Raw genomic sequence first — 16,378 nt, forward strand, 5'->3', positions numbered from 1 at the left:
TTCTTACTCTGACCTTATTTCGTTTTTCCATTCTTGATGAAGGGCCTCGGCCTGAAACATCAGCTGTTTACTCCTTTCCATAGATGCTGCCTGGCCTGCTGAGCTTCCTCCTGAATTTTGTGTGTACTGTTTTCATCTCCAGCATCTGCAGACTTTCTCTTGTTTATAAATAGGAAGGGCTTATTTTCTTTGCTCAAAAGCCTATGGATAGGAGGTTTGAAGTACTTGGCAAGAGTATTATCAGTGAGATGAGGAAAATATAGCTTTACCTAAACTTGGTAGGGGTGCGAGAAACAGAAAAGCTGGAGGGTGGGAATATTCTGGGCAGCATGGTGGTTTGGTGGTTAGTGCATTGTTTTATGGAGCCTTTCATCACTGATTGGCATTCTTCCCATGACTTTGTGGGTTTCCTCCAGATGCTCAAGTTTCCTCCCACATTACATATACGTACCGGTTAGGGTTAGTGAGCCGTGGGCGTACTATGTTGTGAAGCATAGCAACACTTGTGGGCTGCCTGCAGCATATCCTCACTAATTTGATTTGAAGCAAAGGACGCATTTCGCTGTATATTTCAGTGTTTTCATGTAAAATGTGATAAATAAAGCTAATCAATAACCAATCAATAAGGACAAGAAAGTCTGCAGATACTGAAAATCCAAATCTAAGTCAATAGTGTTCTTTTCAGCTGTCATGTACTCAGGTCAAATAGCCTCCTACAGTATAAGGTTTCTGTTTTCTCTGAAGTTCATTAAGTTCGCAAACATTTACTGCTATTTAGCAATAAAAATCAGCTGGGGTTTATTGACATCTGCACAAATTCACAAGTGCGGAGGTGCAGTGAAAAACTTACAGCATCATCACGCACACATAGCATCACATGAGTAGCCTTACCTATCAACTTCCACTTTAAATAGGTAAATATAGCGGGAGCAAAGGATGTTTGGAAAGGTGGGGGTGGAGTGCTGCGGGAGTGTGGGACATGTGGCAGTTGAGTGCTGGAGGCAGGGGATGGTGTGGGTGCAGACACACCCTGCTTTGAAACACAGGCAAGGTCATTTGATTCCAAACAATTGGTTTATTGATCAATACAGGAAGTCTCTGGTGTTTCCCTCTCCTGTTCCTTTTTGCCAGCCATGATTCCCCTCTCCCAGCCCTTTCCCACTCTCAGTCCACAATAGAGATCAATAGAGGGTTATCATCACTCACATATGTCATGAAATTTGTTTTGTTTTGCAACAGTACAGTGCAATACATAAAATTACTACAGTATGGTGCAAAAGTCTTCGGTACATATAGTATATGTGCCTAAGACTTTTGCACAGTACAGTACCTCCTGCCTGATAGTAGCTGTGAGAAGATGGCATGACCTGTATGGTGGGGATCTTCGATAATGGATGTTTGCTTTCTTGAAGCAGTGCCCACCAGATGGAGGGCAGTTACCATTCATTAAAATTCAGCGACCACATCTTGGTGTGCTGAAGATGCTGACTTCTATTTCAAGCTCTGCTTTGCACCATTTTATTGACTCTAGTCATTCTGGTTAGCTGACAATGTTGCAGGAGCAGAAATGTTTTTCAGCTCAATGAAAGGAAGATAGGTATTGGTCTTTTGTTCTCTGCTGAAATCAGAGCTGCATGGCTGCCAATCCTATTGCAGATCATCAGTGCTAATATCTCTGTGGCTGAACTACACATTTCCAGACTATTGTTTGACTTTAAATTCCTTAGAATATTTCATACTATTAGAGGGTTTAGAAATCCGTGTTGGTAGCAGTGCTTAGTAAAATTGGTGATGAGCTTAGTCAGCACATGTTCTCCATTCTTGGGATAATATTACAGTGACAGCTGCTTCTGAGCTTGCCAGAAATCTAGATTCAAGTGAGAGACTCAGTCACATTTAATTATAGATATTTCGCTAATGAGGAGGGAAAGAAGTCTGGAGGTGCCTCAAGTTAGTCTGTGTTATCCTAACTACAACTCTTTTGATATTATTTGCTCTAAATATGACCTTGTAGAAACTGACAAGGAAGCTGATTATCTGATGTAATTCAGACTCTTTAATTGCTTTGCTGGCATTGGAGATGGTCCAGAGAAGGTTCTGGAGAAGGATCCCAGGACTGGAAGTATTAATGTATGAGGAGTGTTTGATAGTTCTGGGCCAGTACTCACTGGAGTTTAGAAGGATGACAGAGGATCTCATTGAAACCTATTGAATATTGAAAATGGTTATGGAGAGGATATTTTCTATAGTGGGGGATGTTATGTTTTATAACTCCAAAGCCTACTATGTAGGCACCTACGCTCCGTATGCTAGAAAAGGCGAGATCTCCCAGTAGCCACCCATTTTAATTTCACCCCATTCCCATTCCAATATGTCAATCCACGGCACCTTCTACTGTCGTGATGAGACACACTCAGGTTGGAGGAACACCTTATGTTCCATTTGGGTAGCCTCCAGCCTGATGGCATGACCATCGGTTTCTTGAACTTACGGTAATGCCCCCCACTCCACCATTCTTCATTCCCTTTTCCCTCTCTCACCTTGCCTGCCCATTGCCTCCCTCTGGTGATCCTCCCCCTTTTCTTTCTTCAATGGCCTTCTGGCCTCTCCTATTAGATTCCCTCCTTCTCCAACCCCGTATCTCTTTCACCTGTCAACTTCCTAGCACTTTGCTTCACCCCGCCCCTCCAGATTTCACCTATCACCTTGTATTTCTCTCTCTCTCTTCCCGCCCCCCACCTTTTAACTCAGACTCCTCATTTTTTATTCTCCAGTCCTGCCAAAGGATTTCGGCCCAAAACGTCGGCTGTACTCTTTTCCATAGATGCTGCCTAGCCTGCTGAGTTCCTCCAGCATTTTGTGTGTGTTGCTTGGATTTCCAGTGTCTGCAGATTTTCTCCTGTTTGTGATAACTTGTGTGCATTTAGTTTTTACTTTAGTGAGGCACGTACTTATGACATGGTAGCATAATGATGTATGCCATTCATATACAGTATCTTTACATATAACCTGTAATGAATTATGTAAGCAGCAAAGAATGTTTAATCAAACAATGCATTTACAATGTTACTGAAATATTAAATACACAACAGGGGAGTTTAGGACCAAAGGGCACAGCCTCAGGATATAGGACCTCAGTAAGCCAGTCAGCATCTATGGAGAGAACCAGACAATTGACGCTTCAGACCAAGACCTTTCATTATGAGTCCTGATGAAGGGTTTCAGCCTGAAACATTCTCTTTTTAATTCCCTTCTATTAGTACTGCCTGATTTGTTGAGTTCCTCCACCATTTTGTGTGTGTTGCTCAAGACTTCTAGCATCTGCAGAGTCTCTTGTGTTCATGGTTTGCTGGCTCTACTGTTTTCCCAACATTTCTTTCTGAAAGGCTAACAATTACATAACATTGAGTAAATGTTTGTTCTGATAATTTTGTCATAGGTGTTTACAAGAAAGATGGATCTTATCAAGTTTTCATTGACGTGAAAGGCATCCCTGACCTTTACATGGTCACAATGGAACCAAATGGCTTGAAGGTGTTTTCCAATGTTAGCCTGAGTTCACTGATTGTCTACCTGCAACAATATTCAGACCAATCGCCATCCTATACCGTTATTGCGAGTCACCTGCTGAAGATTGCTAATGGACCTGTGAGGAATGTAAGTACTTGTGTTAATCAAAGTATTTGTGTGCTTAACAAGAGGTGCTCTTCCTTTGTAAGTTAGCCATCTAGTTGCCATCTACTTTGAAACAGCAAGTTGAACTACAGCTGGCCAATGAGCAAAAAATGAATAACTTTTGTTTCTGGTTTCAAAGTTTTACGTTGATGGCTTTTATTTAGGTCAGGCAGCATCTGCGGGAAGAGAAAGAATTAACGTTTCGGGCCAATGACCCTTCATCTTTCACGTCAATGAATGAGTATGGCAACTAATCAATAACTAATCAATAAAATCAAAATTCTTCATTTGCGTCTTTTTCTTTAAATCACACTCTTTCAAATTCCAATTATGCCTCCAAAGGTGTGTAGCCCCCCGGCCAACCTCAGGGTCGCTCGGCTTGCTGTCGTCTAGGGAAACAGCCCTCGGCCCCGCCAAACTGGGTAGTTAGTTTGTGTGGATGCTGTGTTATGTACCCCACCCCGCTCAAATAACAGACAATACACCAGAAATGATTAAATGATTTACAGTTTATAGATATTACTGGAACTATATAATTAAGAGAGAATAAAATACAAAAGGAAAATAAAAGGTGCCACACTTATCAAAGTTCAGTCTCTTCGTGCACAAACAGTTGGAGCTCAGGACCATTCTTTTTCACCCTGCGACCCCTCGGACCAACTCAACCGGCCGCCTGGGACCAACGACGGTGGTCGACCAGACGTTCCACACGAGTCCGTCTCCGTCTCCTCACCGAATGCCCTCCTCGGGGTCCGACCCCGTTAGCGGACATCATAGCACCTGGTCCATCCTCTGTCTTGCTCTCCCGCCTTCTGCCCCAAAACCCCGCGCACACAGTATCTTCAAATGCACCAAAAACTAGTGGGGTACTGCAAGGCTCAGTGCTGGGACCCCAGTTGTTTACAATATATATTAATGACTTGGATGAGGGAATTAAATGCAGCATCTCCAAGTTTGCGGATGACACGAAGCTGGGTGGCAGTGTTAGCTGTGAGGAGGATGCTAAGAGGATGCAGGGTGACTTGGATAGGTTGGGTGAGTGGGCAAATTCATGGCAGATGCAATTTAATGTGGATAAATGTGAAGTTATCCACTTTGGTGGCAAAAATAGGAAAACAGATTATTATCTGAATGGTGGCCGATTAGGAAAAGGGGAGGTGCAACGAGACCTGGGTGTCATTATACACCAGTCATTGAAAGTGGGCATGCAGGTACAGCAGGCGGTGAAAAAGGCGAATGGTATGCTGGCATTTATAGCGAGAGGATTCGAGTACAGGAGCAGGGAGGTACTACTGCAGTTGTACAAGGCCTTGGTGAGACCACACCTGGAGTATTGTGTGCAGTTTTGGTCCCCTAATCTGAGGAAAGACATCCTTGCCATAGAGGGAGTACAGAGAAGGTTCACCAGATTGATTCCTGGGATGGCAGGACTTTCATATGAAGAAAGACTGGATGAACTGGGCTTGTACTCGTTGGAATTTAGAAGATTGAGGGGGGATCTGATTGAAACGTATAAGATCCTAAAGGGATTGGACAGGCTAGATGCAGGAAGATTGTTCCTGATGTTGGGGAAGTCCAGAATGAGGGGTCACAGTTTGAGGATAGAGGGGAAGCCTTTTAGGACCGAGATTAGGAAAAACTTCTTCACACAGAGAGTGGTGAATCTGTGGAATTCTCTGCCACAGGAAACAGTTGAGGCCAGTTCATTGGCTATATTTAAGAGGGAGTTAGATATGTCCCTTGTGGCTATGGGGGTCAGGGGGTATGGAGGGAAGGCTGGGGCGGTGTTCTGAGTTGGATGATCAGCCATGATCATAATAAATGGCGGTGCAGGCTCGAAGGGCCGAATGGCCTACTCCTGCACCTATTTTCTATGTTTCTATAACAACTATCCCTATTGGCTCGTAACATATTCTTATCACACTCTAACCCAAAACAAGCTGCTAGCACAAAAACTTTCTCAGCGTTTAACATAACAAAGCAGCATTCCCAAGTATAACATAACGAAGCCATTTTAATGAGCCTACGCAGTAACATAAGAGACAAAACTCCCTTACAGGTGAAAAACTTGTGGACTTTTTGGTCTGCACAGTTTGAAGGTTCCAGCAACCTCCTCTCTTCCCTCTCTCAGTATCATGGGAAAGGTCGCATCAGGCCCTGTTCTTCAAAAGACCCAGCTGTCCATCTCCTTGATGGCATCATGGTCTAGAATATCAGCATACCCCTATCTGATTTCATGTTCCTCCACCTTCTCCTTGGTGACTAACAATGCAAAGTACTCATTTCAGAATCAGGTTTAATATCACCAACATATGTCATGAAGTTTGTTAACTTTGTGGCAGCAGTACAACACAATACATAATAATGGAGGAAAAAAACTGAATTAAAGTAAGTTTATATATTAACTAGTTAAATTAAATAAGTAGCGCAAAAAAAAGAGAAAAAGTACTGAGGTAGTGTCCATTCAGAAATTGTATGGATGGAAAAGGGGAAGAAGCTGTTCTTGAATCATTGAGTGTGTGCTTTCAGGATTCTATACCTTCTTCCTGATGGTAGCAATGAGAAGAGGGCATGTTTTGGGTGATGAGGGTCCTTAATGACAGATGCTGCCTTTTTGAGACACCACTCTTTGAAGATGTCCTGGATACTACGGAGGTTACTGCCCATGATGGAGATGACTAATTTTACAATTCTCTGCAGCTTACCTTGATCTTGTGCAGTAGCCTTTAGTACCTTGCCCACTAGCTCTGGTTCCAGATGTACAGTATTTTTTTTCTTTTGTCCTTGAGAAAAGAAAGATTATCTTTATTTGTCACATTAATATCGAAGCAAACAGTGAAATGATTCATTTGCATCAAATTAACAGGGATTTTTCTAGGGACCACCTACAAGTGTCACCAGGCTTCTGGTGTTAACAAAGCATGCCCACAGTTTACTAATGCTAATCCGGCTGCCTTTGGAATTTGGGAGGAAACTAGAGCACCCGGAGGAAACACACACGGTCACAGAGAGTATGTACAAACTCCTTACAGACAGCGGCAGGAGTCAAACTCCGATCGTTGATCACTGGCACTGTAAAATGATTGCACTAACCACTGTGCTACTGTACCCCCCTCTTGTTTTTAATGTGTGTGTAAAATGCTTGGGGTTCTCATTAATCCTTCTTACCAAGGACATTTTGTGGTTTGTTTCAGACCTCTTAATTCACTTAATTGAACTATTTGCTTCCTTTATATTATTCAGGAGCCCTGCCAGTCTTCAGTTTCCTAAACTTTACATGTTTCTTTTTATTTTTTTAAGTAAATGTACATCACCTCTCATCATATAAGGTTCCCAGACCTTGTCATACTTGTCTTTCTCACTCACAGTTACATGTTGGTCCTGAATCCCAACTAGGAGTCCTTTAAGCAACTTCTATATATCTGAGCAACACACACAAAATGCTGGAGGATCTCAGCAGGCCAGGCAGTATGTATGCAAAAGAGTGTAGTCGATGTTTTGAGCCAAGACCATCCTGATGAAGAGTCTTGGCCCAAAATGTGGACTATACACTTTTCCATAGATGCTGCCTGCTGAGTTGCTCCCGCATTTTGTGTGTGTTGCTTGGATTTACAACATCTGCGGATTTTCTCTTGTTTTCCATTTATCTGATATGGATTTATCTAAAATCATCTGCTCCTAATCTACTCTCTGCAGTTCATGCCTAGCACTGTTGTAATTAGCCTTCCTCAACACCCCCCCCCGACTCCACTTAGCTCATTGAGTAGGTTTGTCAGATGTAAAAACTCTTTGTCCTGTCATGTAATGTGCACTGTAAATATTATTTTACATTTTCTTTGGCTTTCTTAGTGGTTAGAAGTTGAAAAAGTTTTCATTTGCTTCTGTGTTTCATCTCTGAAAGAAAGATTGTCTTTTGTTCTGAAGATGCAGTGTTCCTAATCTCAGTTTGTTTATCATTTTATTTTAATTTTCAGCATTAAACAATGGAAGTCCCATTTTGGAAAATAGATATCTTTATATTTTTCCATTGAAAATTATATTTCTAAATAACTTCTGGTATTCCATCTATTTGCCAAACTTTTTGAGGGAAATGGCATAAAATTCCTTGTTGGCTATGAAATCTAGTGGAAAAAATAATCCACATAATGTGATTTCCTCCAACCAATTTAAAAAAGAGACCTGGAACTATTCTGAGAGTAATGTTAGACATAAATATGACTTTTTTGTTTCATCTTAATAGGCAGGTGGTTGGGCTGGAAACCTGATGATGAAATGGAGGCACCATGAGTTTGTCTCTGATATATTTGTGGTCCTTGAAGCTGCTGGTGCGACAGTGACTGTTTCAGATGTTGCTGATGTGAACACTTACACATTAGTGGATTTTCTTGATGTCAACATGCATGACAAGGTATGCTTCTGTAATACAAGAGATTCTGCAGATGCTGAAAATCCAGAGTAATGCACACAAAATGCTGGAGGAACTCAGCAGGTGAGGTAGAATCTATGGAGAGGAATAAACAGATGACTTTTGGGGGCTGAGACCTTTCATCAGGACGAAGAGTCTCAGCCCAAAATGTCGACTGTTTATTCCCCTCTATAGATGCTGCCTGACCTGCTCAACCAGCATTTTGTGTGTGCTCTTCTGTAACCTACTTGTGAATCTATGTTTCCATTGTAACTTTAGTTGTATCTTTTAAAATTATAAGCAAGCAATTTAAAAGATCTAGGTTAAATACCTTTCTGATTGTTGAATAATATCGGTCTTTCTATTAAACATAAGCCTTTTGCCTGTAATATTTATTGAAAGTTTGAAATTGGTCAGACATACAGAAAATCTATCCTAGAAAGTTTACTTGCACGTTTAAGTTAATTGAAATATTTAATTTTTCATTCAATCCTTTACATTTTATTGATTGGTGGTATTTTATTCATGTAATGTTATAAATAATCTGTATTTGTGTTATATATATATATATATATGTATATATATATATATATATATATATATATATATATATATATACATACACACACACACACACACACACACACACACACATGTCTAATATATATGTCATAAATACATTTTTATATATATTTGTTTGTTTGTTCGTTTACTTGTTTAGATTAGTGGTCACCAACCTGTCGATCGCGATCGATCGGTTGATCTTTGAGACTTTCCCAGTAGATCCTGAAAAGAAAATAAATACACAAGTACTGTTGTAATGTGAGCATTATAAAAATAAATAATACTAATTTGGATAATGGTAACGTAGCAATACTTTCGCTACTGAAATGCTGTTTGTAAAGAAAGATTGTTGCTGGGTTGCAGGGTTTTAGTTCCGTTCTTTCTGCTCAGTGCGCATGTGTGTAGCTCCCCCGCCATGCACAGCGTTTTCAGCGTAGCTTGTGCTGCATCAAAGTGACCAATTACATCAGATAAGAGCAGTGGTCCCCAACTTCCGGGCCGCGGACCAATACGGGGCTGCGAAGAATGCAGTGGTGCAGCGGTAGACGGGACACACCTAGCACATCTTTAAGAAAAAAGCTGAAATAAACAAGCTAATTAATTAGGTGCCGCCCGGCACGTAAATGTTGGCCTAGATCAGAGGCAATTGCCGATTGCGCCGCCTCTGATTTGGGCCGACATTTACGTGCCGGGCGGCACCTAATTAATTAGCTTGTTTATTTCTGCTTTTTTCTTAAAGATGTGCTGGGTGCATCCCGGCTACCGCTGCACCACTGCATTCTTCGCGGCAATGTATCGGTCCACGGCCCGGAGGTTGGGGATCACTGGATAAGAGTACAGACTGTCACAAACATCAATATACGGCACTCGCTCATGAAATCCTGATAGCATGGCGGAGGCTCCACGAAAGAAGGCGAAAACGTACAAATTCCATCCAGAATGGGAAGAGGAATTTCTGTTTACCTTGGTGAAAGACAAGTGTGTATGTATGTTGTGCCACCAAACACAAGCACTGACTAAAAGAGGGAATCTGGAGCGGCACCACAACACCAACCACCAGAAATTTAAAGACACCTACCCCCCAAAGAGCGCAATTCGTGCCAGGAAAGTTGAGGAGTTGAAATCAGGGTTGAAGGCCCAGCAATCGTTTTTCACAAAACATGCTGCTCAAAATAAGGCTGCTATTGAAGCATCATTTCGTGTAAGTCATCTTTTGGCTAAACGCAAGAAGCCTTTTACAGATGGTGATTTATTCAAGGAAGCAATGGCCATTACCGCAGAGACTGTTTTTAATGACTTTAAAAACAAAAATGACATCACAACCTCAATACATAATATACCACTTGGCCCTGCAACAGTGACAAGGAGGGTAGAGTCACTGTCAGAGGACGTGGATTGACAAGTGTTAAAGGACTTGTCTCTCTGTGAATATTTTTCACTACAATTAGATGAATCTCTGGATGTAATGCAAACACCTCAGCTTGTTGTATTTGTCAGAATAGCTTTCCAGGATTTTACAACAAAGGAGGACTTCCTCACTCTTTTGCAATTAAAGGAGAGAACGAGATGTGAGGATATTTACAATGAGTTTAAAAAATATGTCCGTGAAAATGACATTCCCATTCATAAACTGGTGGCAATTACTACAGATGGGGCCCCAGCAATGTGCGGTATACGCGTTGGTTTTATAGTACTAAAAGTCAGTGCCTACTTCGGGTCAACTTATCTATGTGAAATTGCATTTTCACAGATGAAAATTATTAAATCTAAGTACAGGAGCTGTCTTACTGTCAGACATCTCACAGACTGTCTCAGACTGGCTGTCTGTAGTTATGAGCCAAATTTCAGGGAACTAGCAGAAAGTATTCAGCCCCAGTCATCACACTGAGTGCAACAGTCAATTTTTATTCATTTGCTTTTCGTGTTGAAATAAAATTAAATAATGAAACTTAAAATTAAAGGTGTGAAGTATTGTAATATTCTTAAAGAAAGACAGCTATGGCCTGTTTGATATGCTAGTTACAGTGTTTTCTTGTTTGAATTAATTTGACAAAAATATTTTGTGTAATTCAAATACAACTAGCTCAAATAAAAGGCCTCAAATTGGAAGTACAATCTAAGCTGTTTTTTCTCTAAACGATTTAGTAGGTATATCTTGCCTTTCACTAAGGTCGAGGTAGGGGATCTTGGGCTTAAAAAGGTTGGTGACCACTAGACACACACAGACAGGTAATAGATATTGTATAGTACAAGTATAGAGATGGATTTTGCCACTAAAAACAACAATGGTAATCTGTGTTCTTCATTTTATTCAGTTACTTTTGTGTGTAGAAATTCCAAAACTGGAAAAGGGAGAATCGATGAAATCCTATAAGATCATGCCACGAAATCAGGTATTTCTGTTAACTGCCTCTGTTTGCGGAGCATATGCGGATCAAGAGTAAAATGACAAAGAATTCACTACGACCTCAGTCTAGTTCGGAAAAATGCAAGCTTGACTATTTTGATGCCCGTGATGGTAAAGCTGATGTTCAAAAGGATGGCATGTTATAGGAAGGCTGTAGAAGCTTTATAGAGGCTGCCACTGAGATCTATAAGGGTGCTATCTGGATTGAAGGGCATGTCCTATGAGGATAGGTTAAACAAACTAAGAGTAATTCTGTTTGGAGCAAAGCAGGATGAGAGGTGATCTGATAGAGGAGTTCAAGATGATAAGAGGCATAACTAGTGTGGACAGCCAGGGACTTTTTCCCAGGGCAGAAATGTCTAATATAAAAGTGATTGGAGGAAAGTATAGAGGAGATGCCAGAGATGGGCTTTTTATACGGAGAGTGGTGGGTGTGTGGAACATGCTGCCAGGATTGGTGGTAGAGACAGATACATACAAAGAGCTAAATACCAGAGGTGAGGTGAGAGTGATGACCCTCGACATCAAGGCAGCACTTGACTGAGTATGGCATCAAAGTGCCCAAGCTAAAATGGAGTCAATGGGAATTAGGGGGGGAGCCCTCCAGCGGTTGGAATCATACCTGACACAAGGGAAGATGGCTTGGTGGTTGGCGGTCAATCATCTCATCCTCAGGACATCACTGCAGGTGTTCCTCAGGGAAATGTCCTAGGATCAACCATCTTCAGCTGCTTCATCAATGACCTTCCTTCCATCATAAGGTCAGAAGTGATGATGTTCACAGATGACTGCACAATGGTCTGCACCATTCGTGAAGCAGTTCATACCCAAATGCAGCAGGACCTGGACAATATCCAGGCTTGGGCTGACAAGTGGCAAGTAACATTCGAGCCATGTAAATGCCAGGCAATGACCATCTCCAAGAGAGGCTCTAACCATCGTCCCTTGACTTTCAGTAGCATCATCATCACTGAATCCCCTACTATCAACATCCTGGGGGGTTACCATTGATAGGAAACTGAACTGGTCTAGTCATATAAACACCGTGGCTACTAGAGCAGGTCAAAGGCTAGGAATCCTGATGTGTAACTCACCTCCTGACTCCCAAAGCCTGTCCGTCATCTACAAGGCTCAGGTCAGAAATGTAATGGAATGTTTGCCACTCGCCTGGATGAGTGCAGCTCCATCAACACTCAAGAAGCTTGACACCATCCAGTACAAGGCAGCCCTCTTGATTGGTACCCATTCTACAAGCATCCAATCCCTCCACCATTGGCAAACCGTTGCAGCAGTGTGTACTATCTACAACATGCACTGCAACAAATCACCAAAATTCCTAAGACAGAACCTTCCAGAGCCATGACCACTACCATCTAGAAGAACAAAAACAACAGATACCTGGGAACACCACCACTTGGAAATCCCCCTCCAAGTCACTCACCATCCTGACTTGGAAACATATCGCCGTTCCTTCATTGTTGCTGGGTCAAACTCATGAAACTCCCTCCCTAGCAGCACCGTGGGTGTACCTACACCTCAGGGACTGCAGCGATTCAAGAAGGCAGCTCATCTCCACCTTCTCAAGGGCAACTAGGGATGGGCAATAAATGCTGGCTTAGCTGGTGACGTCCACATCCTGTAAATGAATAAGTAAAAAATACATTAGAGGCATTTAAACAAACTGGATGATAGAAAAGTGGAGAGCTATGTGAGAGGGAAGGGTAGATTGATCTTGGAGAATGTTAAAAGTTTGGCACAATATTGTGGGCCTGTACTGAGTTGTAGAGTTCTGTGTTTGCCCACATTAAAGTCTTTTCATTTATATCAGTATTTAGTCCACATTTGACTCATACTAAACCTCTCCTATCCACGTATTTAACTAGATGGCTTCTAAACATTGCTAATGCCGCTATTTCTTAAAGATTAAAAATTAGCTTTACTTGTTATATGTACATTGGTACATACTGTAAAATATGTCATTTGCATCAATGACCAATACAGTCTGCGGATGTGCTGGATGCAGGCTGCAAGTGTTACCATGTTTCCAGTGACGACGTAGCATGTCCACAACTTACTAATCTTAACTTGTACATCTTTGGCATATGGGAGGAAACCAGAAAACCCAGAGGAAGCCTAGGCAGTCACAGGGAGATTGTACAAACTCCTCACAGACAACAGTAAGAATGCACCCGGTTCGCTGATAGCTAACATGCTGCAATTGTGCTAATCTTCAAAAAGTTTGATATTCAAAGGACAACAGCTTTAGTTTGTATAGAATCCTAACAATTTGTAAGTTGGTGGGTTAATTGGTCACTGTAAATTGTAAAGAGTTTGTATATTCTCCCATGATCGCATGGGTTTCCTCTGGGTGCTCCAGTTAGTCTTTCGTGGTTTTTGTATGTCACTCACTTTTCAAGTATCAAAAGCATTTGTTATAGGACTCCCATTCAGATGATTTGTGTTACCCAGGTCCCTAAGGAATCAACTTGTTAATGAACTTCCTACTGGGTATTTGGCTCACTCAAGTCATAGCCAAAGGGTTCTTGTGACCATTGCAACATCACAGATGAGCTTGGATTTCTAAACAAGGAGTGACTTTTGCATTGATAAGACCTGACATAGATTGAGGGACCACATCATCGAGCACTTTTGCTCTACCTGCCACAAAAGCATGATTTCCCAGTAGCGACCATTTTAATTCTACTTCTCATTCCCATTCGCATTGTGGGTTCAGAGACTCATCTACGGCCTTAATGAGGCCACTCTCAGATTGGAGGAGCAGCGCCTCATATTCTGTCAAAGTAGCCTCCAATATAATGGCATAGGCATTGATTTCTTGAACTTCCAGTGATTTCTCCCCCTCCCCTTCTCTCTTTTGCCATTCCCTATTCTGGCTCCTCTCCTATTCCTTCTCCTAACCGGCACTTCCTCCTTCCCTTACACCCATGGTCCACTGTCCTCTCCTCTCTGATTCCTTCCTTCCTTCTTCTGCCCTTAACCTTTTCCAACTATCACAGCCTAATCTTCCCCCTCACCTGCTGTTACCTACCACCTGTCCAGCTTGTACTCCTTCCTGTCCCCTGCCACCTTCTGGCTACTGCCCCCTTCCTTTCCAGTCCTAATGAAGGGTCTCACACTGAATTGCCAACTGTTTATTCTCCTCCATTGATGCTGCCTGACCTCTGAGTTTCTCCGGCATTTTGGATGTGTTGCTTTGGAGATGCCCTTCAAGGGGTACAAGTTGTAGATAGGATTGTTCTGCAACACTGATGATAAAATAATTTGGATGCTAACATTTACTTTTAATATATAAAAAAAGCATTGGCATTCATCATTAAAATGATTTTGTGGTCACTAAGGATCTGAAGCAATTCAGTGTTCCTAGAAATATGACCAAACTTCTCGCAGCCTAGTTAAATATCTTATTCACAACATTTAATATTTCATATTTTGAAAGAAATTTGCATTCTGTTTCAATTCCAGTCAGTGGCCACTTTTTTAGGTACATCTGAACACCGCACTGATGCAAATATGTAATCAGCTAATTTTGTAGCAGCAACTCAATGCATAAACGCATGCAGCCTTGGTCAAGGAATTCAGTTGTTAATCAAACCAAGAATGGAGAAGAAATATGATCTCAGTGACTTTGACTATGGAATAATTGTTGGTGCCAGAGGGGGTGTTTTGAATATTTTGGAAACTGCTGATCTCCTAGGATTTTTATGCACAAGAGTTTCTAGAGTTTACAGAGAATAATATGAAAAAAAAATCCAAAGAGCAGGATTTCTGTGGGCAAGACGCCTTGTGAATGAGAGAGGTCAGAGGAGAAGTTCAAGGTGACAAGAAGGTGACAGTAGCACAAATAACCAGGCATTACAACAGTCTGAATGCATAGCACATTGAACCTTGAAGTGGATGGGCTACAATTACAGGAGACCATGAGCATACAGGAGATTGCTAATAAAATGGCCACTGAGTTTATTTATACCTTTGATTGCCCTTTAGCAAAATAATCTTTATTTCTCCCATCATTAGAATGCCCATACCTATGTGAGTGCTGGATTCCGTGTAAAAACAAGAGTTTCCACTAAGAAGCAATTGGTAGAATCTATCTCCATGGTATATACCGGAATTGCTGAGGACTTCATTCATGCTACAGCCACAGAAAAATACCTACAAGGCAAAGACCTCACTTGCAATGATACTTTACAAGGTAAGTGTGTGTATATAAAGGAATTCGGAATCAAAGTTGCATAGTGGTTAGCACAGCACTTTACAGCAGCCAGCAATATGATTGGGATTTGATTCCTGCCCCAGTCTGTAAGGAGTTTGTACCTTCTCCCTGTGACCGCGTATGTTTCCTCTGGGTGCTCCAGTTTTCTCCCATATTCCAAAAATGTATGGATTAGGGTTAGTGAGTTTGTGGGCATGCTATGTTAACACTGGAAGATTATGGGAGCATTCCCAGGACTGGAAAGTAGTAGTTCTAAGGAAAGTTTTGATAAACTATTTTTTTTTTTGGGACAGAGGAGTCTTGAGCTGATACTTAATTTATGGCTATACAATTGTGGGGTCCAGGTGGTGTAAGCTGGAAGGATTTCCTTTTACACAAGAGTCAGAAACCAAGGGGGTATGCATTTAAAATAGGAGGAGCAAAAGGGAGATAAGAAAAGGTATCTTGAGCCAAAGAGTGATAGATGTCTGGAATTCACTGCAAGGGGTTAATTAAGGCAAAAATCTGCACCACATTTGAAAAAACTACTTGATGAATATTTCAGCAGTGCTATATTCTTGTGCTAAACAATCATGTACAGGATAAAAATAATTGATTAGCTTTATCTGTCATGTGCACATTGAAAGGTTGAAACACAGAGCAAAAGGTGTTGTTTATGTCAACGACCAACATAGCCCAGGTATGTGCTGGGGGCACCTGCATGTCTCACCATACTTTCAGCACCAACATAGCAAGTCCACAATATGTTCCCTCTTACTAGCCAGTATATATTGAGAATAGATTAGATTAGATTAGATTATGAGGACACGCAGTCCTCTTTTATTGTCATTTAGTAATGCATGTATTAAGAAATGATACAATATTCCTCCGGTGTGATATCACAGAAACACAGGACAGACCAAGACTGAAAAACTAACAAAAACCACATAATTATAACATATAGTTACAACAGTGCAACAATACCATAACTTGATGTAGATCAGGCCATGGGCACAGTAAAAAAGTTCAAAGTCTCTCGAAAGTCCCACATCTCACACAGATGGGAGAAGGAAGAAAACTCTCCCTGCCATGCCTGACCACAGTCTGACTCTGA

The 16,378-nt window shown here is 41.4% G+C and overlaps 1 protein-coding gene across 8 annotated transcripts in view; it reads left to right on the forward strand.

Moving 5' to 3' along the window:
* Positions 1-16,378, forward strand: part of LOC140211509 (xanthine dehydrogenase-like) — a 134,422-nt gene that overhangs the window by 49,339 nt on the left and 68,705 nt on the right. For all 8 annotated transcript variants that reach the window (XR_011889496.1, XR_011889493.1, XR_011889492.1 and 5 more), the window contains exons 8-11: positions 3,440-3,657; positions 7,916-8,083; positions 10,960-11,037; positions 15,087-15,264. Coding sequence is in view for 3 of the 8 variants with exons in the window: in XM_072281284.1 (XP_072137385.1) it covers positions 3,440-3,657; positions 7,916-8,083; positions 10,960-11,037; positions 15,087-15,264 (642 nt within the window). In the remaining 5 variants the exon portion in view is untranslated. The remainder of the gene's footprint in view (positions 1-3,439; positions 3,658-7,915; positions 8,084-10,959; positions 11,038-15,086; positions 15,265-16,378) is intronic.

The sequence above is a fragment of the Mobula birostris genome, chromosome 17, assembly GCF_030028105.1.
Source record: "Mobula birostris isolate sMobBir1 chromosome 17, sMobBir1.hap1, whole genome shotgun sequence".
Taxonomy (NCBI): domain Eukaryota; kingdom Metazoa; phylum Chordata; class Chondrichthyes; order Myliobatiformes; family Myliobatidae; genus Mobula; species Mobula birostris.